The 24,928-nt window shown below is 42.8% G+C and overlaps 1 protein-coding gene across 2 annotated transcripts in view; it reads right to left on the bottom strand.

Moving 5' to 3' along the window:
- The window catches only part of stxbp4 (syntaxin binding protein 4), a 79,425-nt gene that overhangs the window by 16,870 nt on the left and 37,627 nt on the right, over positions 1 to 24,928 (bottom strand). The window contains exons 18-22 of one of the 2 annotated variants that reach the window (XM_049563270.1): positions 16,631 to 16,810; positions 12,882 to 12,998; positions 10,621 to 10,670; positions 5,517 to 5,656; positions 3,059 to 5,357 (exon numbers count right to left, since the gene is read on the bottom strand). In XM_049563270.1, coding sequence (XP_049419227.1) covers positions 5,344 to 5,357; positions 5,517 to 5,656; positions 10,621 to 10,670; positions 12,882 to 12,998; positions 16,631 to 16,810 — 501 coding nt within the window. In that variant the 3' untranslated portion in view covers positions 3,059 to 5,343. Of the gene's footprint in view, positions 1 to 3,058; positions 5,358 to 5,516; positions 5,657 to 10,620; positions 10,671 to 12,881; positions 12,999 to 16,630; positions 16,811 to 24,928 lie in introns of those variants that run through there. The other variant, XM_049563269.1, reaches the window with a different exon arrangement.

Here is a 24,928-nt window from a genome sequence, read left to right on the forward strand (position 1 = left end):
GCAACGGGGACTGTGATGAGCTATAGGTGATTGTACACACACACACGCAGACACACACACATGGCAGACGTGCACAAACTGAGCGAGCTGGCTCAGACTGACCTACTTTCTTTGTAACTTGGGTTGCTCCCTCTTCATTACCTCTAACAGGACATTGTGAATGATAGCGGACGTCTCCACTCGCGGCCTGTGATCCTGAATCACGGCTGTTAATTATGTAACTGCGCCCACGTCCTCCCACTGATGGAGGGAAATTAGGTGACTGTGTCAAAAACCCACATCCTGCCTGCTGAATACAAACTGTGTTGGAAGACCTTCAACATCAATATGAATTCAGAAATATATATAATCAGTGATCTCTTACTGGAACAAATGAACGGATGTATGAGAGTGTCTGTGGTCAGTATCAGTCACTGTGTTCCATCAGGAGCACAAAGATTTTAATTAAATTTTTTATTAACATTTAACCAAAATCATAATCTTTCCCTAACCTTAACCAAAGTGCTTTTGTTGCATAACCCTAAGACAGGAGTCTGGAGACGACCCCAAAGATCTGGTATCAAGATATTGAACTTTGCATGCCCACCTTCCTCCTCCTTGCGAAGCTTGTGTGAAACTTGTTAACATTATCCATGGGCAGCGAGTGCGTTGCCACAGCAATGTAATTAGGAAAGTTTACGTTTTGTGACATACAAACGTAACTTCTAGGAGAGAAGATTGCATAATATTAAGTGTATTTCCATCCTGCTCTCATACAGAAATGGTCAAATACCTCAGCTTTGTCAGTGACACCTGATGCCACAAGCCACCTTCTGTGACAGTATCATACGTGACGCGACAGTATGATACACGAACAGGTGACGGCACCTGTCATGGCAGTATACGTCACTGGATAGAGTCAGTTTGAAACGCTGCCGGTAACAACATAACAGAAGTAGCTGGGAAATCTCTATACGGCAGGTATGAGGGGGCGTGGATGGGTTCAACAAACCTTCCTGTTTGAATGTAGAGCCAAACCATGATGTTTTTTGCTAAGGGTGCTTTCACACCTGCCCTGTTTGGTTTGGTTCAATTGAACTCAAGTTTGTCTGCCCCCTCAGTGCAGTTCGTTTGGGCAGGTGTGAACACAGCAATCACACTCAGGTGCGCACCAAAACAAACTAACTGACACCTCTTTGAGAAGGTCTCACTCACAAACGAACTCTGGCGCTGTTGCTTTGTGGTGAGAAGGTGTTCCGACCTGGATGTGAAGCAACTGCAGTCACATGACACATTGTTTGGGTTAAACATGAGCATGTTACAGTCCTGGAGGATTATTAATGTGCACCTCCTCCTGTACTGCCTTAATATGCACATTCAGCACATCCAATGCATCAAAACATTGTTTTCTAGTTGGAGCCGCGCCTCGTTTTCAAACTGTATGGTTTGACTAAAATGAACAATGACAGCAATATAGTCCACGATGAGCAGCGCTAAAATCAACCTGCGTAGTTGTCCCTCCATTGTGACATTAGAAAGTGTCACATTTATCTTGCAAGTGTACTCTTCTTCAACGTTTGCTTTACTTCCCAGTTCCTTTTGGCTACTCATCAGCTGTGTATACCGGAAACGCTTAAAATTCCCATATCCTGTAAACTACCAGCTGGCCCCATCACCTCACCACCGGATCTGTATATTTCCTGGAAACCCTTCACTCTCCGAGGCCCACAAGAAATAACTGATGGCTGTGTTTATGTACTGTCTTCAATGCATAACAAAAGAGGAAAGACCACTCTGGAGATTTAATATTATTTAGCCAAGTGGCTCTCAACCAGAGGTCCGGGGAGCCCAAGGGGTCCTTGGGGGAGTTCCAAAGGGTCCCCAGAAAAATGGGAAAGAGTTTAAGAGTGAATATTATGATCAGAGGTTTCACTCAGGTGTTAAAGCGACACTTACCTTTCTGGAAATTTTACACTTTTCTTTGTTTAGGTTAAAATGCTATTAATAAGCTGATGACACACTAAAATGTAAGTGAATTCCACCAGAGATAAAAACTCATAATTATACCATTCTCATATGGTTCTGAGAAAACTCCGACCAATCATTGCTTTTGGACCAAAATGGAAATCAGTTGGCAAAAGAAAGAATAAAGCAGAAAAAGCTAACACTAAGAGAGAACTCGATGCTACAAGAGTCAAAACTCAAGTCAACATCGGCTCTGCCTTTGAGCGATGGCGAAGACTGATGCAGCTTCATCCTGAGCTAAAAAGGCACGAGATGGTCGCAGAGTTTCTGCTGGACAGGTATTTTTAGTTTGCTTCTAATATAACATATAACATATGACAACATGGCATCCAGTTGCTAATAGCTAATGTTAGCCTACTGTAGCGAAGCCTCTGAAACATTAACGTTATCTTCCTTGTGCGTTTCCACTTACGCGCGTAACGTTAACGCTACTATCTAGCGTTAGCACTGTAACCTTATTCTAAAACTCATCAGTCATCACTGACTCCAGTTGAGTTTTAAAACTCTGTGGTTGCGTTTGACTGTCTTGGTTGTAACGTTACACTTGCTCTCCTCTTCCGTGTATCTAACGTTACCATGCCAACGCCTACGCCTATCATAGACGTAATGAGGACGTAATGGCGGAGGGGGAGTTGCCGGAGAACTGTAGTTGAGAACTCTGGTCTTTATCTTTCTTAACAACTAAAATCTTTTTTAGGTGGAGGTCTCTGGAGTGAAATCTTATCAAACAGGGGTCCATGACCTCATGTGTATAAATTTTAGAGGTCCTTAACATTAAAAAAAAGACTAAGAATCAACAATTTAGCCAGTTCATGATGTCTCTTTGCTGTGGATAGTTTTCAGAAACATGCTGTTCCCAGTTATCTTTGATGCTTTGAAACAGCATCCGTCTGTCAACATGTTTCCAAGTGACTTTCACATGAGAAAACATTTTCTGTTGGTGAGTTCAAGGACATTTTGACATCTACGCTCTGAGTCAGCTGAACAGAAACGTTTTTAATGAAACAACTGACAAAATGATGTTTCACACTACAATTATTGTTTGTCTTCTGGCTTTGTTCTCTCACAAAAGTGCAGGGATGATAATTCATAATCAACTTGTGATGAAATGGTGATAAAATCAACGCAAAACACTCTTCAGACTTAAAGTGGTGCGTTTATACGTCTTTGCCTCTCAAACAAACCATGTGTTTTATTCCATTAAATCAGTCACAGCCCAGCTGATCTGAACAAAGACTCTTCCGGCTGCTACACTTTGAAATAATCCATAAATCGTACCAATATTTGACACAGTTAGAGCTTCTCTTTACAAAGAAGAAGTCATGATATGTAGATAGCTTGTTCCACAATATTTACTCAGAAAAAGATGGTGGACAAACAGCAAATAACTCCACACATGATGAAAGCGTCTAAAGCGTCCCATCAGGCTGGAACTGTCCTTCAACCCCTGCTGGTGTCAGACCACGATGGCCACATTCCTACATGAATATCATGGCTCCTTTACCCTCTGCCTTCATCCTTCCTGACCTTGTGTTTGGAGGTGAGTGAGGGTTTCGGGAATTCCTCCTCTCATATTATTTGATGATGTTTTGATTTGTTGGCTAATCTACGGCACAGACACGAGCGTTCAGCCTCTCAAACACAAAGCTAAACACTGACTGGATAACAGAGAGTAGTGAGACAGAAAGCTACAGTAAGTTGTGTTAACTTGCTCTGGTATGGATTGTTAGCTACAGTAAATGGCAACCATATGATGTTGTGACGGTACAGTTTCATATTGCTTTATATTGCTTGTTACATGAAGGTATTATTGATGCTACAGACACAGAGGTTGGGGTACACTGCAAGGACTACACCAACGGTTTGCCCATTGCTCACTTTACCCTCCATCTGACAAAGTTTCTGTTTTTGGTGTACAGTATACGCAAGGCGAGCAACTCGGTAGCCATCTTGGTATCCAGTATCTAGGTATAATATATCTATGGTCCGTCAACATAGACCTCCATCTTGTGTGCTATTTGTTATTATTTTTATCTTTGTTCTCATCGCATTATCTTGTTTTTATTGTTTATTTGTCATTGTGTTAGTTTTGATTTGCTTTTCTCAACTGCACATAGCAAAGATGTTATCTTCTCTAATGGTATAAGTATTACATCACTACATCTGCATGTGCTAAATGTATGTAATGTTATTTATTTGTGTATATATATAGCTTATGTTTTGTCTTGTTCTTTTTCTTCTTTTTGTCTAAGTTTTTTCTTTTCTAAAAAAAACAAACAAACATAGACCTCCATGTTAAAGGGATAGTGCACCCAAAAAAGAAAATTCATACCCACTCTCCCCTTGGATCTCTGCAAGTGTTGTGAGGACTCTCAAACATCACCAGAGCCTCCATCAGCATATGGGTGAGTCATTTTTGGGTGCACTATCCCTTTAAAATGTCCAACAGGAGTCAGATATTCAGTTTTTCTTGTAAAATTATTTAGTTTTAACTGTTTTAAACCTGTTTCCCTAAAGATTTGCATTGGAATTATTGCAGTTAACTACAACTGTAAGTGCTCTGTGCTAACCAGGCTAGCAGCTAGCATTAGGGTTATCTCCACTTTCTCGTCCAAATATGGTCACCTTTAGCTCCAAACATTCAAGATGGCGACAGCCAAACTGCCAAACTTGAGGCTTCATTGGGGAATCCACAAACTAGAGAGTGATGTCACAGTGGCTACGATACCTTCCTCCATTGTGGATGGCTTAGTCTCTTAGTTTCCTCAAAGGTCAGAACTGTTGAGTTAGCTTTTGGTCAACAGCACAAATTTTTTAACATCACGTATCCTGAAAATTTAGCAGGCAGGCCAGACAGTTTTGGTGCCAACACTGTCATCCTGTAATTAATAAAGTGACCAATAGGCAAACATTTTTAAACGTTCATGGAGTCCATCAACTTTACAATGATCTCCTTCCAGTGTTTTAACCTGTTGAAACTTATTTCAAGTCTCTCCAAAGATAAACTAATCATTGTTTCAGACAAAACGTCAGTTTGAGTGACGAACATCCTTTAAGAAAGCAAATTAAATACATGTAATCATTCCTTTTCCAAATTAATCAGGTTAAAAGACTGGAATAAAACCACTGTTTGGTGGGTATTGACTATTCAGAAACTGTCTTGTGATAAATGTGCAAACAGAAGAGTGTTTCATGCAGAGTTAAGACATGAGTCCATTGCTAGCAGGTACTGAGGAGATGAGGAGTTGTCAGGGAAGAGAGTTCAGGTTCAGCTCAGGTTGGCTGTTGATGTCCTGCAGACGTCTCAGAGCCTTGCTGACAGTTGGATCCTCTAGAAGGTCAGAAGGTCAGCACTGAAACGGGGAGGACAGTTAACTCACAGCAGCAGGTTGGCAGGATCACTTTGGTTTCAGCTTCATCCGGTGGGAGTCGCATGCAGGGCAGCACAGAAACAGAGAGGAGGAGGAGGACATGCAGACCTGCATGCGTGGAGGCGAGCAGAGATCACTTACAGTCGACCTCCAGGATGGCTCTGACAGTCCTTGTGAGCTCTTTTGCCTCCTGGGCGAGTGTGGCCGCCGTCCAGGGACTCTTCTTGTAGCGAGGGGGGAGGCTTGATGATGATGACGATCCAACTTTAACGTCTCCAGAGCTGCAAAATAAGACAAGGATTAATTAGCAGTGAAAAACAACTTTGACAGCAAACAGCCACAGGTGGAGCCATCATGGTGGAGTCGGTGGTCCTACATGATGACTATGGAGGTTCTTCCAAATAAAGAGCCTAAGTCCCTAAGGCTAACGACTGTCCGTTTAGTTTGGGCTCTGTCTAAATGTTGGCAATGTCCATTTCTTCAAACAACATTTGTACGTTATTATGTAGCTCAGATGCTGAATTCAACAACACGTGGTGAGGTTTAGGAACAAAGAACACTTTTAGGACAAGATCATGTTTTGTCTTAAAATAAAAAAGGCAATTCACAGTGCTATACCGACGTAGTGCTTTTATTTTGAAAGAGACTGTATGCAAACTGTACATTTCCTGTGAAAACAGAAGTGTATTTTGAAAACAGACAATGCATGTAACAGGCTAAAGTTGACACGATGTCCCAGAACGTCAACAACCAACACACCCAGGGTACCTTGGACGTCATATGTAGACGTGGAAAATCCATGACCAAACGTGGACATGTGACGAGGTCAAAGTGGGAATGTGTTGTTGTAGCAGACCTGCAGTGGTTTGGGAGTTTTTTACAGATATCTGAGGCCAAAAAACGAAACGCTTCTTCCCCGTGTTTAGGGTTGACTTTAGGGACACAAAACAGACCTGTCCCTGAAGATCTGAGAGGTCTGGATGGTTTGTAGTGTAGCAGGTCAGAAATGTATCTGAACATAAACCACGTAGTGCATTTAAAACTAGTATCACTAGTATTTTGAAATAGATTCTTTGAGATACAGGACGCCAGTGTGAAGACATCAGAGGGGTCAATAAAAACACACACACTGGTGTCTAAAAAGCTGCTGGAAAGGCAGCAACTGGTTTTGTTGTTTGTTGGTCTCCAACAGTTGTCTGGTAAAAGAAACGATGATATGATCCATATGAAATATAACGTATCCATGCTTCGCAGAAATCTACAATGCCAACTTTTTTATCAGGTGACTGGCTCTGTGTATTTCCTGGGATTGCTCACTCATAGGCATAGGCCGACAGTACACACACACTCTCAGCAACATGCCAGCTTGTGTATTTTCTGGAAATACTTCAATCCAACAGGTTCCATTGAAAAACAGTGAAGAGTCGCCAAAAAAACACCCACGTCTGGGGGCTAAATGTGGCCGGAAACACAGCAATGACTCGCTATAAAACAGTTTTGTTGTGTGTTGCTGTTTAACAGTGGTCTGCAGCTTGGTGTCACACCATCTACCTTCCCCTCCATGGTCCTCTTATACGTCACTTTAAAAATGTTGATATGACATTCATGGTTTGCAGAAACATGCAATGCCAACAACGTCTGTTTATTTGTTTGTTTGTTTGTATGAAATGCCCAGTGCTGTATTATTATTTCAAATTCTTAAGCAAGTAAACCACTATTACCAAAACCAAATCTATCGCCTGCTGAAATAAATATTTTTGTGTGTTGAGCTGCCAAGAACAAACAGAAACAGACAGTTTAAAAAAAAAAAACAGTTGCCACCTGTTCTGTCCATGAGAGCCTCTCGTGTTGGTTTAGTGGTTTGGAGGAGCGACTAAAAGCTTTAAATAACACTCATGAAGCTGCTTGTTGATGTGGGTTGGTCACAGCCTGATGAGTAAACTCACACCTCCAGGTGTTTGACTGATGGAGGGAGCTAAAAACACTTTCTAAAGCTGCTGAAGTGACCACGTCGCCATGGTTGCAGCTGTTAGTCGGTTCACACTCCCATCAGTAAACACTGAGGTCGCTGTAAAACACAGACAGGATCAACCTCAGGATTTTATGCTTTATTATTTATTTCTGGAAATGAAGACTTAATTTCTGCACCCTCTCTCCTGAAGGATGTTTCCTTTCCTGCACACCTCTTTCTTTGTAACAGCGCTGAACTCAGGGTGACTAATGGCTTTAATGAGAGTGATATTCAGCGTCATTAACTGGGAGTGAGCGGGCAACACAGAGACATTCAATGCCAACAAAAAGGAGTGACGCCTGCTGCCCTCGATGAATCAAACCACTGGACAACCTACATTTGCTCTTACGAGTGGCCTAGAAAAGGATGGACAGGTGAATAAAAAGAAAAACACGAGCAGGGGGTCCCGTGGTTACAAAACACGAGTGCAGGTGTCCCACTGACCTGGACTGAAATAAAAGGAAACCCCACAGGAGGTGTCATAGCTGGGTGACTTAATAACATGACAGATTGACCTGATTTACAGGATGTGACTTACACAACCGAGCAGAAGGTGCTGATAATGCCATGTTATGGTTCACTAAGTGCCGGATCAGAACTCAGTACAGACGAGGAGACATCACAGAGTTGTTTTACATACAGTGGAAAAATACATTACAGGTATAAATCCTGCTTCAACAATATAACTGAAGAGGAAGTCAGAGTTAGGATGGAAGGTTAAGAGGAAAGATTCTTAGAAAAAAATAAAGAAAGAAAGGAATTAAGGAAGGGAGGAAGAAAGAAGGAATTTTAAGAAATGAAACAAGCAGAAAGAACGACACAAGAAAACTGCAAAGACAGATGTAAATGTAAATGTATAAGGACAGAGGGATGGAAGGATATTATAACAATACAAGAAAGAAAAGGAAGAAATAAAAAAATCAAGGACAAGCAGAAGGTAAGGAAGGTGAAAGTAAGAAAGAAAAGAAAAACTTATAGTAAAGAATGGACGGACTAAGGAAGAAAGCAAGAAGGATGGGAAGAAGCAACAGAAGGAAAATTAAAGAACGACTGAAAAGGAGGAAAGAGAAAAAGTCGCAGAAATGGAGGTTGGAGAGAAGGAAAGAAAAGATGGGAAAAGGCCTAAATGGAAAAGGAGAGAATAAGGAAGGAAGCATAGGAAGAAAGACAGGAAGATATGGTTGAAGGGACAGAGAGAAAGAAACAAGAGAAGAGGCAGAAGAAGTATGTAGTATGTAAAAAACAAGGAAGGACAGGAGGAAAACCTAAAGAAAAATGAAAGGTATAAGGAAGGAAATCAGGACAGATGACAAGGAAGAAGGAAAAGTAGGAAAGGGTACTACAAGGAGACATGACAGAGTGAGAAGGTAAGGAGGCACAGGGTTGAAGGAAAAGGTTCAAGTAATTGAAGAAGGACAAAGGAAAGGAGGGAAGCACAGACAGACGCCCGATGTAGGGATGTGAACTGTCTGACACGCATGCCTCCATGTCGGTGATATTGCACACCTGGTAACACCTGAGGGTTTATCTAATACCTGGAACAATCATTGGCGCCCCATATGGTTCTTCACTCCTCCAGTAAATAGGAAGGACCTTAGATACGACCTAGCAACGGGAGATATTCTGCCCAGCTCAGGGTGCCCTTTGGCCCAGCTATTAGCCAGAAAGCTAACATTATGCTAGCAAGATTCAAAGTCAATAACACTGTGTACGGTTGACAAACAGTAAATATAATTTGACAGGATGTTTGACGACAAGCCTTGTTAGCTATCAGCCATGTCACTATCCCTAAATCAATATATGACAAGATTATCATGAGTAAACGATACGCCATGTGTGACGTTACTGTCGGCAGCAGCCTGAAGTAGTGAGTTCAACAGCAGATGATTGTTTAAGTTCAGAGGGGCGGAGTCGTACCTGCAAGGTGTGTTACAGTCTCCGTCCAGTCTCCCACACTGAAGGACTAACATTACTCTGTGTTGTACATCAACTGTAATCAGATTACAGATACTGATACGATTATGTAGCCGGCACATTGATTTATCACAGCAAACAAACAGTTTCAGAGGAAATACTTAGCAGGTGTCCATTATCAGTTTTTAACGGACACCCTGCAGCCAATCAGAATCGAGTTAAGGATGTGATGTTATTCGTTGGGTGCTAATTTGTAGGATATCACACGAACCATTCTATGAGGATGCTTAGATGGAATGACAGGAAATATATAAGAAATGACAGATTAGAGGGAAGGAGGGAAATTAAAGAAGAAAGAAAGAAAGAAAGAAAGAAAGAAAGAAAGAAAGAAAGAAAGAAAGAAGGAAACAAAGAAGCAAAGAAAGACTGAGAGGAAACAAAAAAGGGTGCTTCTGTGATAATTAACTGAAGCTGCCCCACAGACCACAGAAGCACGGCTCGCCTGTGAGGGCACCACACAGCTCAACATCATTTTACATGGCTGCTCTATTTTGTTTGTTTGGGGTTTTTTTGTCTACGTGCAGCTCCGTGTAAAACATGATAGCAGTTTGTTTAAAAATAATGACAATGAACATGTCATTGTACCCGAGGCAACGTGAAGCAGCGGAGCAACATGTTGTGTTTTCACATTTCACATGAAAATAAATCAGTCAAACCGATGCATCCTGTTGTTAAAGGGATCCAGTTCATTAATTCAGCACCAGTTAATATAGTCCACACTTCCAAACTCTGCAGAACTACCTGCATTATCACTTGGTAAAACTCAACACATACACACACACACACACACACACACACACACACACACACACACACACAGAGTGAGGCTGGCAGCAACCACACACTGTGGAGACGGAGTCTGTGTAGCAGGTAAAAAAAACACCTACATGAGATGAGAAATTGAATTATGCAGGGAAGGAGGGAAGTTAAAGAAAGAAAGACAGAGAGAAAGAAAGCAATGTATAGGAGGATGTACAGACAGCTGTTCTTCTTCTTCTGTGGTGTTAGCTGTGACCTCACACTGTCACGGCAGGTCAAGATGTTTCATAACACCGCTGCACTCTGCGGGCGACCATTAACAGGAGTGTTCTACCTGTCTGAAGTGGGTCGAGCTGGACCACTGAGTGTGTGTGTGTGTGTGTGTGTGTGTTTAAAGTGGGCTAATGGGCTCCGCTCTCTGCAGGATCTCTCATTATGTGACTCCAACGGTGGGTCAGACAATCACACACACACACACACACACACACACACACACACTACCTGTAGCTCTTTGTTGGTCCGTGGCTTTCAAGCAGGAACTCTTGAACGTTCTGCAGATAAACAAAAAAACAAACAAAAGATTTGACTGGAGATCTTTTATTGTTTCTTTTCTCTGCTCTTTTCAAACGCACCAGAGGTCATTACATAAACTATAATCCTACTGGAGTCAGATTATAGTTTAATGGAGTAATATCTCTTCAACCAAAGCTAAACAGTCATTTGCAGTTTCTTTTCTATCAAGTGTAAACACAAATACAGTACAGGCCAAAAGTTTGGACACACCTTCTCATTCAATGCGTTTTCTTTATTTTCATGACTATTTACATTGTAGATTCTCACTGAAGGCATCAAAACTATGAATGAACACATGTGGAGTTATGTACTTAACAAAAAAGCTGAAATAACTGAAAACATGTTTTATATTCTAGTTTCTTCAAAATAGCCACCCTTTGCTCAGATTACTGCTTTGCACACTCTTGGCATTCTCTCCATGAGCTTCAAGAGGTAGTCACCTGAAATGGTTTCCACTTCACAGGTGTGCCTTATCAGGGTTAATTAGTGGAATTTCTTGCTTTATCAATGGGGTTGGGACCATCGGTTGTGTTGTGCAGAAGTCAGGTTAATACACAGCCGACAGCCCTATTGGACAACTGTTAAAATTCATATTATGGCAAGAACCAATCAGCTAACTAAAGAAAAATGAGTGGCCATCATTACTTTAAGAAATGAAGGTCAGTCAGCCCGGAAAATTGCAAAAACTTTAAATGTGTCCCCAAGTGGAGTCGCAAAAACCATCAAGTGCTACAACGAAACTGGCACACATGAGGACCGACCCAGGAAGGAAGACCAAGAGTCACCTCTGCTTCTGAGGATAAGTTCATCCGAGTCACCAACCTCAGAAATCGCAAGTTAACAGCAGCTCAGATCAGAGACCAGATGAATGTCACACAGAGTTCTAGCAGCAGAGCCATCTCGAGAACAACTGTTAAGAGGAGACTGCGCGAATCAGGCCTTCATGGTCAAATAGCTGCTAGGAAACCACTGCTAAGGAGAGGCAACAAGCAGAAGAGATTTGTTTGGGCCAAGAAACACAAGGAATGGACATTAGACCAGTGGAAATCTGTGCTTTGGTCTGATGAGTCCAAATTTGAGATCTTTGGTTCCAACCGCCGTGTCTTTGTGAGACGCAGAAAAGGTGAGCGGATAGATTCCACATGCCTGGTTCCCACTGTGAAGCATGGAGGAGGAGGTGTGATGGTGTGGGGTGTTTTGCTGGTGACACTGTTGGGGATTTATTCAAAATTGAAGGCACACTGAACCAGCATGGCTACCACAGCATCCTGCAGCGACATGCCATCCCATCCGGTTTGCGTTTAGTTGACGATCATTTATTTTTCAACAGGACAATGACCCCAAACACACCTCCAGGCTGTGTAAGGGCTATTTGACCAAGAAGGAGAGTGATGGAGTGCTGCGGCAGATGACCTGGCCTCCACAGTCACCGGACCTGAACCCAATGGAGATGGTTTGGGGTGAGCTGGACCGCAGAGTGAAGGCAAAGGGGCCAACAAGTGCTAAACACATCTGGGAACTCTTTCAAGACTGTTGGAAAACCATTTCAGGTGACTACCTCTTGAAGCTCATGGAGAGAATGCCAAGAGTGTGCAAAGCAGTAATCTGAGCAAAGGGTGGCTATTTTGAAGAAACTAGAATATAAAACATGTTTTCAGTTATTTCAGCTTTTTTTGTTAAGTACATAACTCCACATGTGTTCATTCATAGTTTTGATGCCTTCAGTGAGAATCTACAATGTAAATAGTCATGAAAATAAAGAAAACGCATTGAATGAGAAGGTGTGTCCAAACTTTTGGCCTGTACTGTATTTCATCGACTGCCATCCTTCCAGGACAAAAGACATTGTCTAGATGTGACAGAAATAGATACGTGGTGTAATAAAACACAAGCAGTCTCTGGTTACCATGGACACAACTAAACCTTTCGCCAAAGTATAAATTAGAAATGCTCTTTAATTTCAAGCGACACCCTTCAATAGTAGCCGGCACCCAACCATGAACCAGGCTTAATGAAGGAACATGTGACCCAGTGTGGCTCACTGATGTGATTTTATGGCACAGAAGAAGAAAATCTATCAGACTGTAGATACTACACTCATTAGGAGATACGGTAACGGTTGGTTTGAGTCTGAACATGAGATTTCTTGACAACCAGAACAAATACAGAATAAAAGTTAAACTGTCTACCTCCACAAAACTCAGCAGTTTTCCCGTTGACATCTCAAAACCCTTTTTGGCAGCTTCGCTTTTCCGTAGTTGACACTCCAGGACGGCCATTCTCTTCTTCAGCTCCTCCGTCTCTTCCTGGGATGAAAATGGGAAACACTGGTCTTCGTAATGACGTCATGATAGTAACATGAACATTTGGAAGTTTTGGGGTGTTGGTCAAACAAAACCAGACATCTGTAGACGTCAGCTTGGACTCAGGGAAGATGTGAGGAGCATTTTTTGCTATTCCCAGACATTTTACAGACTGCTGAGACTGTTGAGCAGATTAATGCATAGCACAAAAGAAACAGTTCGCCTTTTTAGGCATAACTGTACAAAACCCTCAACAAAACATTTAATGGTATGTTCTCTCACTCACTACAGCTGATCTCCTGTCCTCCCTCCGGCCTGCCTCTCACCACTGACTCTGTGCACACGGCACAGGAGGAAAGGCAGAGAACCTGCCATGGTCACCTGATATCAGACAGTCGTAAACTCGTTACAAAAGGAGTCCACATCATGAAGAGAGGAAAAATCATATTTAAAATGGAATGAAGGAGCATAAGGGAAGTGATGCCAGCTGGAGCTGAAGTTTCACTTTCAGCAGGAAGTCTGCCAGTATTGGAAGCCGGTTTGATGTAGTGACCAAACCATGTAATTACAACGTCCAGGTCCGTCACTTGATGCCATCAGGCCCAAAAAGCCTTTTTCCCATTGACCTACACTGGGAAAGAGACGTGTGTAAATCAGCGGGTGTATGTTTTATGCCCAGAGAAATGATTTGTTTAATCCATTTGGCCTGATAACATTTTGAAAGACTCAAAGAGCAGAAGGATTAAATTTTTTTATCCTCACTCAAGTTAGCGGAGTGCTAAACTTAAAGTTAGCTGCTCAGTTGTCAAAGCCTCTAGTACACCTGTGCTACTGACCCCACACTGTGGAAGATCTGGGCAGTTTGTACCCAGGGACTCAGATGTTTTTGGCTTCATGTGTCACTGAGCAACTTTCATAGGAATTAATTTGGCCCCGCCTCCACTACTGTATCCAGTTCTCTATATACATCCATGGATAAAAACATACTGTAGTTAAAGCCAGCAGTGTTGACAGAGCTAACAGTCAGTATGTTTCCAGTCACATTAAAGTGGAGCTACAGTTACAGCTCGATTAGGCCATTTAACTGGCCTACTGTCCTTGTCCCAGTATACAAGCAGAGAAGGGGAATCCATTTATTGAGCCAAGTATGTGCGACTCCTCTACGATAGGTGGAGATATGCCCCCTTTCAGCTTGTTAGTATTGGACCTTTTTCCTGTTGACCTATTACGTCACAGACAAACAAGTTAGCTACGGTTAGCTAGCAGCTAACTGGTACCATGGTGGACAACTTTACAGCTCTGTACATTTCATACGTGCTTTATGCTTAACTTCCAGGTCATAGCACAGGGTAGAAACTGTGGAGCATGCTCAGAGTGCCTCAGTCAGTTTGGGTCCGACTGACTGTATGCATGCAGCAGTCACATGATCTGGGTGTGTTAGTCCGACTTTGAGAAATTCGATTTAGTACGATTTCAGTCGGACTAACACAATAAATCATTTTTTCTCATGTCATGTAAACGTGCTGAGAGTCACCCTGGGGGATCAGGAGGGTGGGCGAGATACCTCTGCAATACCACCGTTCTGATATCGGCGCACATGCACTAACATGCATACATGGATGGACCGGCTGACCACAACAAACCACAGAGAAGCTCAGATTACAACACACACAGAGGGAGGGAACGTGAATTCATTCTCTGCTCAGGACACTATTACTTCCAGCACCCTGAATAAACCCTGACATAACATCTTGTGCAGAGCTGGAGGATTACTGTTGCTAAACCATGTCTTGTGATTATGCACATACTGTTTTGACACTGTCAGAAGATTTCCTCAGAAAAAGCCTGAGTCAGCACTTTGTTTTCACCGTGTCACAATATTTACAATGCAGCAGAGGAGAGGAGCATCTTTCTCTCTGCTGATCTGTTAAAGCTGATTTGGCTTGTGGCGTCGGCTTGGCTTCATCTGCTCGCCATCAGCAGCGAGCCTGCCGCTGCTGACCTGCAGGTTGCTACCCAGATTTTTACAAAAATAACCTGTCGGAGAGATTGGCGACGTCAGAGAGGGAAGCAGCTCTGTCACTGAGTAAGACGGAGCAGAAACACTGACCCAGATTCACTGCTGAGGGCGGAGGAAGAAAGCAAAATGCGGAGAGACGAAGGGAGGGCAGAGAGACAGAGTCAGACAAGGACAAAGAAAGATCTTTTTGCAACGATATACTCTTCAGTGGCTTTGCAATAGAGAGCATAGATTTATACCATTTATTAAAAATAGGATAAACAACAGTCTGTTTCAGTCTCAGTTGTTTCCAGCAGCAGTAGATTCAGTTGAAGACAGTGGATCATTTAGCAGCTAAAAAGAAAGAGATCTTTCTCATGAGTTGGTGGAGGGTGTTGGCCGAGTGCAGAAACTCTGTCAGCAAAACACAAATGCCACCTTAGCTGAGAAGCTTCAATGAAATGGCCTCATGAATCAGAGTTACTGGCCTGCAATTAACTGTAACTTGCTCTATCATTTTCAGTCACATTGACCCTGAAACACACTGTAAGTTTTAAACTCAGTTGGACAGAGTCTTCGGTTTTTAATGATATTAGAATTCTTTTTGTAGTCCAAATATCACGCAAAATAATTGTTTGGCCCATGTGCAAGGTGAACAACTTGGAATGCGAAGGCACCATTTAGCTAGCTTGTCGTCACGCCTTTACAAGCTTCAAAATTGTATTTATTTATTTATGTATTTATTTACTATGTACACATAAAAGTAGCTGATGAAAATGTGAACTAATTCATATTGAAGGTATTTTTCCCCAAACTTTGCAAAATTTGTTTCAAACTTGCATTTTTTTTCTTGACCACAAGAGGGAGCTTGCCAAACAAAAATAATAAGAAGAGAAAAAAAAGGACGTGTCATCTTAAGCGACAACCTACAAGTTTATAAAAACTTCTGATCAAGGATTATATGAATGTAAACTGAAGACAAAGGGTCCGTCCCAATACTCACACTTCCCCTCAAAATTGGCCCTAGCCCTTGTTTTTGCACATTCCTGCAAAGGGCTAGGATGTCCCACACTTTTGGGAAGTGCTTTTCAGCCCTTAAAAACCCCACTTAATTTGAAGGGCCATGCGATGCACACTTATGAACTCATCTCAACTGGGGGGAAGATTGAACTTCCCAGGTTGCATTGCCAAACTATCCAGCCAGGCGAGTTTTCCAGGAGCATGGCAACCTCCATGAGAAAGCCATCGCACAATTTAAGTACTATTTTCGCAAATAAGCATGCAAAAATTCCAAAACATGTCGAAATATGTGTTATGTTTCTGCATATGCACTGTTATCTGGACGTGTTGAGTTAGAATTTGAATGCTTGAATATCGCTAATTCACGATGTAGCCGACTACGTCGACGATACGCATGACGTAGGTAAACACATCTGTTACACTACTTTGCATGAAGTGGCGTCCCAATTCGTTGGTAAAATTCCCTACCCCTCAACACTACCCCTTCGTCATTGAGGGGAATCTATCTGGCGAGTGCACTTGAAACCAAGGGGTAAGGTCAAGGGAAGAGAATTGGGATTGGCCCAAAGACTAAACTGAGTCAGCTTTGGTTCTGACAAACAGTCACGTCGGTCACCTTGTTGGTCGACGCCGGCTGCTCCACCCTCTGAGTCTTCAGCTCAGCGATCTCAGCCTCCAGCAGGTGGATCACCTCCTCGTAGTCCATCTCCATCCCCCTCGCCTGCTTCTGAGCCGCCTCGGCCAGCTGGATCCGAGTCCTCAGAGCACGACTCTCCTCCGCTCCCAGTTTTACCTCCTGCCAAAAGGTTGCAGAGGAAGGAGGAAGAGGAGGAGGAAGAGGAGAGAGATTCATCATCACAGCTCAACAAGTGAACAGATTACTCAGCAGAGTTATCAGCGGGGCCTCTGTGGTGCATTCAGGGTCCCGCTCAAAGCTTCTTAACCCTCATACATCTTTCAAGGTGCTGCAGTGGTGATTTTGAATTCTTGGTGTCAGCGTGAGTTAGTGTGATGAAGCTCTTTCACTGGATCAGCAGTCGAGTCCCAGCAGGCCTGTCAGCGCCCAGCATACTTCTATCTTTGATAAGGTTACAGAAGTTTAAAAAGATGCATCACTGAGAAACCAGAGCAGAAACAGTGATATGTTTAACTACTGTTGCTCCTGTGATGTGAACCTGATTTTCATACCTTTAAATGTGAGTTTACTGTGATATGAAACAGAGAAAAGTCCTGAAATGAGAGAAACTAGAAGCAGAGAATGATTTTTTCCTGCTTCATAAATGACAATTATCAAAATGACTATCAGTCAGTCAGTTTAATAAATTTGTCAAATCCTGTACCTGCTGAACCTTTCTAAAAGCCCTTTAATCCCCCTTTGATCAATGTTTACTAATGCCGAGTTCAGACTACACAATATTTTTGTCTGTTCTGACAGTCACTGTCAGATCAGGTGATTGTGGAGTTAAAATCTTGCTGTGACTTGGCCGACAGACATGACAGACTACACATTGGTCCACGACCAATCATCTGTGGTCGTCTTTCACGATGTGCAAGATGTCACTGGATTATTCTCGTCCTAGTCTTCTTATTGTTATCATCATTATTATTTCAGTTACTGTAGCTGTTGACATCCAGCCGAAATGTTATTGTAATAACATAAAAAAAAAAAGTGCCACCAGATGGGCGGAGCAACATTTAAAGTACCTTCAAACAGAGTCAGCATTGGTCTGCGCAACAATGAACTACACGACACTGTCTCCACGATCTCTAGTGGTACAGCTCCGTTTCCATGTGTATCCGTAAGCTCTTAGAAAACATGCACAGATACGCAATCAATGCAAATTACAGATAGAAGGCTCTGTCCGTCTCTGTCTCCGACTACATTCAGCATAAATGAGCCCTTACGCTGTGTCAACACTACGAGCAACAACGCAATGGCATGACCAGCTAAATATTCACAGAGTCGCTGTTGAAGTGTTACTCAAGTGCTCGGTGACACAGTAACGTCATCACGGGCTTGCGTCTGCAGCTGGTATTACTTGTTGGGCGTCAGTTTGAACCTTCATGTCAACGGCTTCCATTGAAAATGACTTATAGCCTGTTGATGTGTCACTCGTAGTGTGAACGCAGCATTAAAAACACAACCTGATCACTAGAATCAGACTGTTCTCACAAATTATTGATTATAAATCAATTATGTTTTCCTGCGATAAGCAATGCAACCACATGTGCTGACTAACTACTAAACAGGCAGGTTGGGGTGGTGGATGGGTCACAAAGAAACAAACCATTGCGTGGAACTTTTCCCTGGAGTTGTGTGTTTGAATCCGTGTGAACTTTGAGTAATTTTAAGGTACGACCTCACCATGTTTCTTTCCCTAATCCCAATCACAGTAACTTTTACTGCTTTAATTTAACCTCCTTAACTTTATGTTAATTACAAAACTGTATGTTAAGGATGTAAAGTCATTCTTGGGGAGCAAATTCTTAGGATACTGTACGAACTGTTCTATGAGAATATGTTTCCAGGGTGCATGTTGGCATTGTAAATTACTACGTATGTGTTATGTGTTGAACATGTGGTGGACGAGATCATGTTTTGGCTTAAAATACCAGGTTTTCATGGCACTATCCTGGCAGGAAACACAGAGAGCATGTTTGGTGGCTATAAAGCTGCTTGAAACACAGCGCTGACTTGCAGGTTGTTGGTCTTGAACAGTGGTCTGCAGCTTAGCAGGCGTTCACTTCGCTGTCACTGTCATAGCTGAGCCATCAGCTCATATGCTGCTTAGGTTTAGAAATGATATGAATAGTATTAAACGTATGTAACACATCTGTGATTTGCAGATGATGCCAGCATTTCCCTCTAGCAGCTGGGCTGAAAAACTATAGAAGACTAAAATACCATTAGAATATAACATTAAAATTTAAACAGTTATTTAAATTGTTCAGAAACACATATTTCATTTGTTTTAACTTGGCATTGTTATTTTATTTTATTTTACTTTATTTTATCTTACGTGCTAATTTTGTCTTGATTTTAGGTATCATACTGAAATAGTGACAGAGTAATAATGTATCTTATCCAGTGTTTTTTCACATCCATTTCATATTTGCACTTTCTAAAAGAATGACACTGGACCAAACAAACAATTTCTAACTCTACCTGGTTATCTTTAATCACTTTAAACTCTCAGTAACTGTGTATAAGGTGGTGAAACCAGTGAAACCAGTGAAACCAGTGACTCTGTCCACGTGGTTTCAACAAAGCTCCACTTCACAGTCAGTGTTTGAGGCCAGGAGGGAAAACCACCCCTCAGAGTGGAAGTTACATAACTGAAACAGACACCCGCAACAATTAAGACACTGTAACTCCCCTTGACTGGGAAGCAACCACTCCCAGTACTGTTGGCACACTGGCAACCAGTAACTCTAACCCTGTGGTAGTGAAACAAACACTAGAGCTTCTGCAGCGCTGCTCTCGTCCACAGTAAAGTGATCCTCAGAGGTAGTAAAAGATAACAAGGCTTTACAAATGAGTCGTGAATATTGTCACGCAGCTGAGGGAGCATGAGTCAGCACTAACACACCACTGAAGACACAGAGACGGAAACAGTTCTGCTCACAGTATTAGTACTGTTAATATCTCACTGTGAGTATATCTGCTGTCCACATACTTCTGTACACTTTTCATGTCCTGGTTTGGGCCCTGGAGGCTCAATTTGTCTCTTTGTTGGTTTTTCCATCAGAAAAGTTGTGGATAGTACCTGATACTTTTTTGTTATCACCTCGGTCATAGTTCCAAGTGAGCTGATCAATTCTGGAAAGTGGAGTTTTATTCACTTGACCCAGATTGTTTTTTAAACGGCAACTACACCATACACTATTATCACCCACCTACAATGCAGTCTTGGGATCCCTCCCCAGACGACACACACACACCCATCCACCCCTGGTCCCACCTGACCCTAACGACTCACATGGTGGCCAGGTGGGTCAACGACTCACAGTGTGACCTTAACGACTCTGAAACTGAGAGCTCATGTGACCCCTACGACTCTGCAAGGCTTCCCACCCACACAGGGTTTATAGCCTGCAACTTCGTACAAGTCATTTAGAACTGAAGAAGCTTCTTGGATGAGAGGCGAAACGTCTTCAAGAAGCGCAAGCAAGTCCAGTTGCCTACGATATAGCACTTACGAATACACACATGATAACACTGTGCAAGTAATGCAGCGCCACTGAAATCATTTATGTTTCTTCCTGTTTTTGCTTTGTCTGCGACCCCAGCGTCCCCCAGTCCACCCACACACACTTGACATGTCACCACGACACACTAAATAGCTAGCTAGAACCCAGTGTTGGGCTTGTTACTCTAAAAATGTAGTTTTATAACTACCTGCGTACCGACCCAACACATCAACCATCGTGCTCACCTGCTACCCAGGAACCCAGCCTTCATCCCTCAACCCTTAAGGTCCTGACACACCAAGTCGACAGTCAGCCGGCGACCAAAGTCGGGCCGTCAGTGAGCGTCTGTCGCCCTAGTTTTTGCGGTGTGTCCCACACCGTCGGCACTTTGGCAGCGGCGGCTTTTCGGCCGATTGAGGATGTTGAATCGGTGGCGGAGCTTGTCGGTGAGAGAGATCACTCTGATTGGCTGTTCAGGTTTTATTTCCTCGCCCCTGTAGCGAGTGAATCTGCCTGTAGTGAAACCGGGGCTAACCGGTGCTTCCTCCTCAGGCTCCACTTCACTCAGCTGCCCCACAGACCCGCTGCTTCTTCCCACTTTAACCTGAATAACAAACCAGAGCTAGCTGGGAGGCTAGCGGAGCATTAGCCGCAGCATGACCGGAGGGAAGCACGGCCAGTTAACCTCCGCTAGTCTCTGAGCTAACCCCGGCTCAGTCCTCACTCTATATCCCTTGATCTTTACCCTGTCATCCCTATCCCATCCCATCTTTTCCTCCAGATTCATAATCCATCATACGCAATAAATCATTCAGAATCTTTACCTTGTTGGTGTGGTCTTTGTTAGTGAAAAATGTAATGTATTACTCGTTACTCTTTTCAAAAGTTATTTTACTTATTACTCCCTGCCAACAGTAATTTGTTACAATGTTGTTATATTACTTTTCCGTTACACCCCCAAAAAATTGGTAATTGTGCATCGCTGGTAAGTGTAGCTGAGGCTAGATAGAGTGCAAATTATTATTATTATCATTATTATTATCATTATTATGCTGTTATGATGTTGTATTTCAAGTCAACAGTGAGGTGATAGCAAAGCAAAAATAATTAGTTACACTACTTGTTACTGGAAAAATGAATATTATTACTGAAACGCGTTACTCATGACAGGTTGGTGATATCTCAGATGAAGCCCAGGATGTTGGAATGACATGTTCAACAATCACATTTGGAGACAAAAGTCCAGGTGTCCACATACTTTTGGCAATATAATCTTCGTTTTAGTTACTCCTGCCTTCAAATGACTCGCAGTATACCAGAATAAGCTTCTAAGTTTTCTCCAAAGATCAGCATGACTGTTACCATGTGTATTTCCACAGTGTCTAAATATTTTCTCTCATTAGAGCAGCATTTAGAGGGGCAGCCCTGATGGAGGTGTGAGCTCCCTCTGTGTTTCTCTCATTGTTTTGTCGGCCTTTACAAACACTCACGCACACACACACAAGTGCACACACACACACACACACACATGCATGAAGCAGTGATCTTGGCAGCCTCACTGTCCTCCTGCGACGCCATCATATGTAGGGAGCGCTAACAGGACACACATGAAGCAAACGCAAGACGTGTTTATTTCTGAACAACACTCGGAAATCACAAAATCAGCCACTGCGTGGACACACACACACACACACACACTTGCACATACACACACACACACACACAGAAGGAGTGAGAACAGTCCATCTGCTAGCTTCACTTTTCTCAGCAGGACTACGTGCAATTTCAAAATTCTGCAAATCCTTGTTCCAAGAAAAAAGGCTGTGTGTGTGTGTGTGTGTGTGTGTGTGTGTGTGTGTGTGTGTGTGTGAGGAAAGAAATGAGAGAAAGTGACTGAGAAACACATATAGAGGAAGATAACAGAAGCCCACAGCGATGATAACTGACCAAACACACGACACGACTTCAGAGTCTGAAATGATACATTAGAAACTGGAGGTGTTCATAGCTGATTGTTTCATAATAAGAGTTGCATTATGTGGTGTTCTGACATTTTTCTTTCTGTTCCTGGCGTTTACATTTTAGTTTTTAAATGCACAATGCAACACTTTTATGTCTGACATGCGTCAGTCCAGCTGGGTTGATAGTGTTGATTTTAAAAGAAGGAAATGGACATTAGGCAGGGCAGGGGCAGTTCGAGGACATTTGGTGGCCTCGACCTTTTTTCACATGAAAGACATCTTCAAGAAAATAATCAAAAAGCCTCTTTACTGTACATGATACATCATAATTCCCTCTCTAATATCTGTTTTATAGTGCTGTGAAAACATCAACACATTTCTCCTTCAAACAGCTGATTCATTCAAGTTTCTCACCAAAAACTACATTTTACAAGATTACAGTGAACACATCATGAGAACGTTATAATTTGCCCAGTGCTTGTTTTTACTGAATAGAGCTTGAACGCTTCACAATGTAAATCAATGCAGCCTCCATGAGCTGTTGGTTGTGTCCACTGGCTGCTTAGAGGTAACAATAAGTAGCTGCTAACTGCTAACAGTTATCTCAACTAGCTCTATTCTGCCATTTTCAACACAGATTTTTTTTTCACCATGGCAACATCAAAAATTATATTAACACTCTCTTCTGAACCCTCCTGCAGATGGTTACACCATCATTTGCTTGACTACTTAGTTCAGCTGTTTCAGCTGCTGATGCCTAAAGAATCCTGTATGTCCCAGTCCAGTCGCCAGAGGGAAATATTGGCATTGCACGTTTGTGCAAACCACATACACGTTACATTTGTACATGTATCATATTAACACTTGTAAAGTGATGGTGTGACACCTAAACAAGATGCCTGCCAAGCTGCAGACCACTGCTCAAGAACAATGAACAACAAAACCAGCTGATTTCTCGTAAGACATCGCTTTTTTTGTCAGAATTTTACCCCCAAAACCGGGTATTTCAAACCAAACATGGATTTCTCCTAACAAAAGGGTTTCTTTTACTTTTGCCTAAACCGAGCCACATGTTAATCACAGTGTTGCTGAAACATGAAGAAACATAAAGTTTCAACATGTCTGTGGTTTGAAAAAATTTACCGGTGCCAACATTTTTTCTGGTGATTGGATTGTAGGTCCAGAATGTAGAAAAACAAAAGCTATAAACAAAAATGTATTTGATGTCACACCAGCAGCACAATGACTCACATTTCACTCACGTGACCTCAAATGGTCTTTTTACCGACTATTTCAAGAAGAAGATACAGTTTATTTATCCCCGAGGGGAAATTCAAGTTTTTTCACACAAGCCTGAAATACACACACATGCACAAGCAAGACCTATACATGCATTAAATGGAGGGATGTCAGAGCGAGGAGGTCGCCCTTGGACAGGCGCCCCGAGCAGTTGGGGGTTTAGCGCCTTGATCAAGGGCACATCGGCAGTGCCCAGGAGGCAAACTGACACCTCACCAGCTACCAGTCCACGCTCCATACTTGGTCTGAACATGGACTTGAACCAGCGAGCCTCCGGTTTCCACGCCAAGTCCCTATGGACTGAGGTACTGCCGAACTGCTATCTTAGCTTAGCTTAGCTTAGCTTAGCTCAGCTTAGCAAGGCTTCAGCAGAGGCAGAGTAGGGGTGACCGACCACATAGCAGTGTTAGGGACACTGCTATGTGATAGGGACACACAGAGTGTGTGTATCATAGTGGCACAATATTCTGATGGAAGCTCAGCTGGCCATAAGAAAATGTTGCCATTGTACGTCTCTGCAAACCAGAAATGCATCGAATATGAGCGGACTTTGTCATCAGGATGGGGATGGTGGCTGGTGTGACACCAAGCCGACACGTCCACAAAGCTGCAGACCGCTGTTCAAGAACGACGACCAACAAGAGTGGGTTTTTTTCCAGTGTGGTGGTGAAAAGGCCTAGAAATGTGACAGTTAGGGTCAAGTTAGAAGAAGAACAGGTTTACCTAGATTGAACAACCTTGGATGAAACAGAGTGACGAGAGTAGAATGTTCATAAGGTGAAATAAGTGAAAGCTCTGGAAAGGTATGATGTCTTTAACTGTTCTGTGAGGCTGTCTCATTGTTGCAGTTGTAAGCTGTGTTTTCAATAAACCCCCAAGGCTGTACGACCGACCTTGAGCCATAGAGTCTGCTTTCAACAACAGACACGACACGAGCATCCAATTGCTCCCTTTCCACTGGCCTTTGGCCTTTGGACTGAGACCACAGGGTTTTTTTGGAAACATATGTCACATATCCATAACATGCCACTATTCTTTCTGGTGATTGGGTTGCTGCTGGAGTGTAGAGATGGAGTGTGATTGACTGTGTGTGTGTGTGTGTGTGTGTGTCTGGTCTCGCCTGGTTGGGTAACTAATGGATCCCAGCATGAGCTCCCTCACTCCAGCTGTGGCCTCGGGGGGTCTGTGGGGCCTGAGAGGCCCCCCCACCTTGAAGCCTGACCTCCAGCTCTAATGAGGGAGTGTGTCACCCTCCAGCTCTCCCTCGCTGTGCACAAGCTGCACAGAGTGGCAGTTAAAGAGCGGCGGCTGGTTGTGTTTCAGTCCTGACCTCACTGAGAAGCGACGGTCACATTTGCATTTGCGGCAGTTTCTTGCTTTGTTTGCCTGTTATATAATACTGATGTAATGTCTCTGACTCTGGGCTGCTGGTTTCACTGAAAGCCATGACAGCGTCAGAGAAA

This window comes from Epinephelus fuscoguttatus, linkage group LG20, assembly GCF_011397635.1.
Source record: "Epinephelus fuscoguttatus linkage group LG20, E.fuscoguttatus.final_Chr_v1".
In the NCBI taxonomy this organism is placed as follows: domain Eukaryota; kingdom Metazoa; phylum Chordata; class Actinopteri; order Perciformes; family Serranidae; genus Epinephelus; species Epinephelus fuscoguttatus.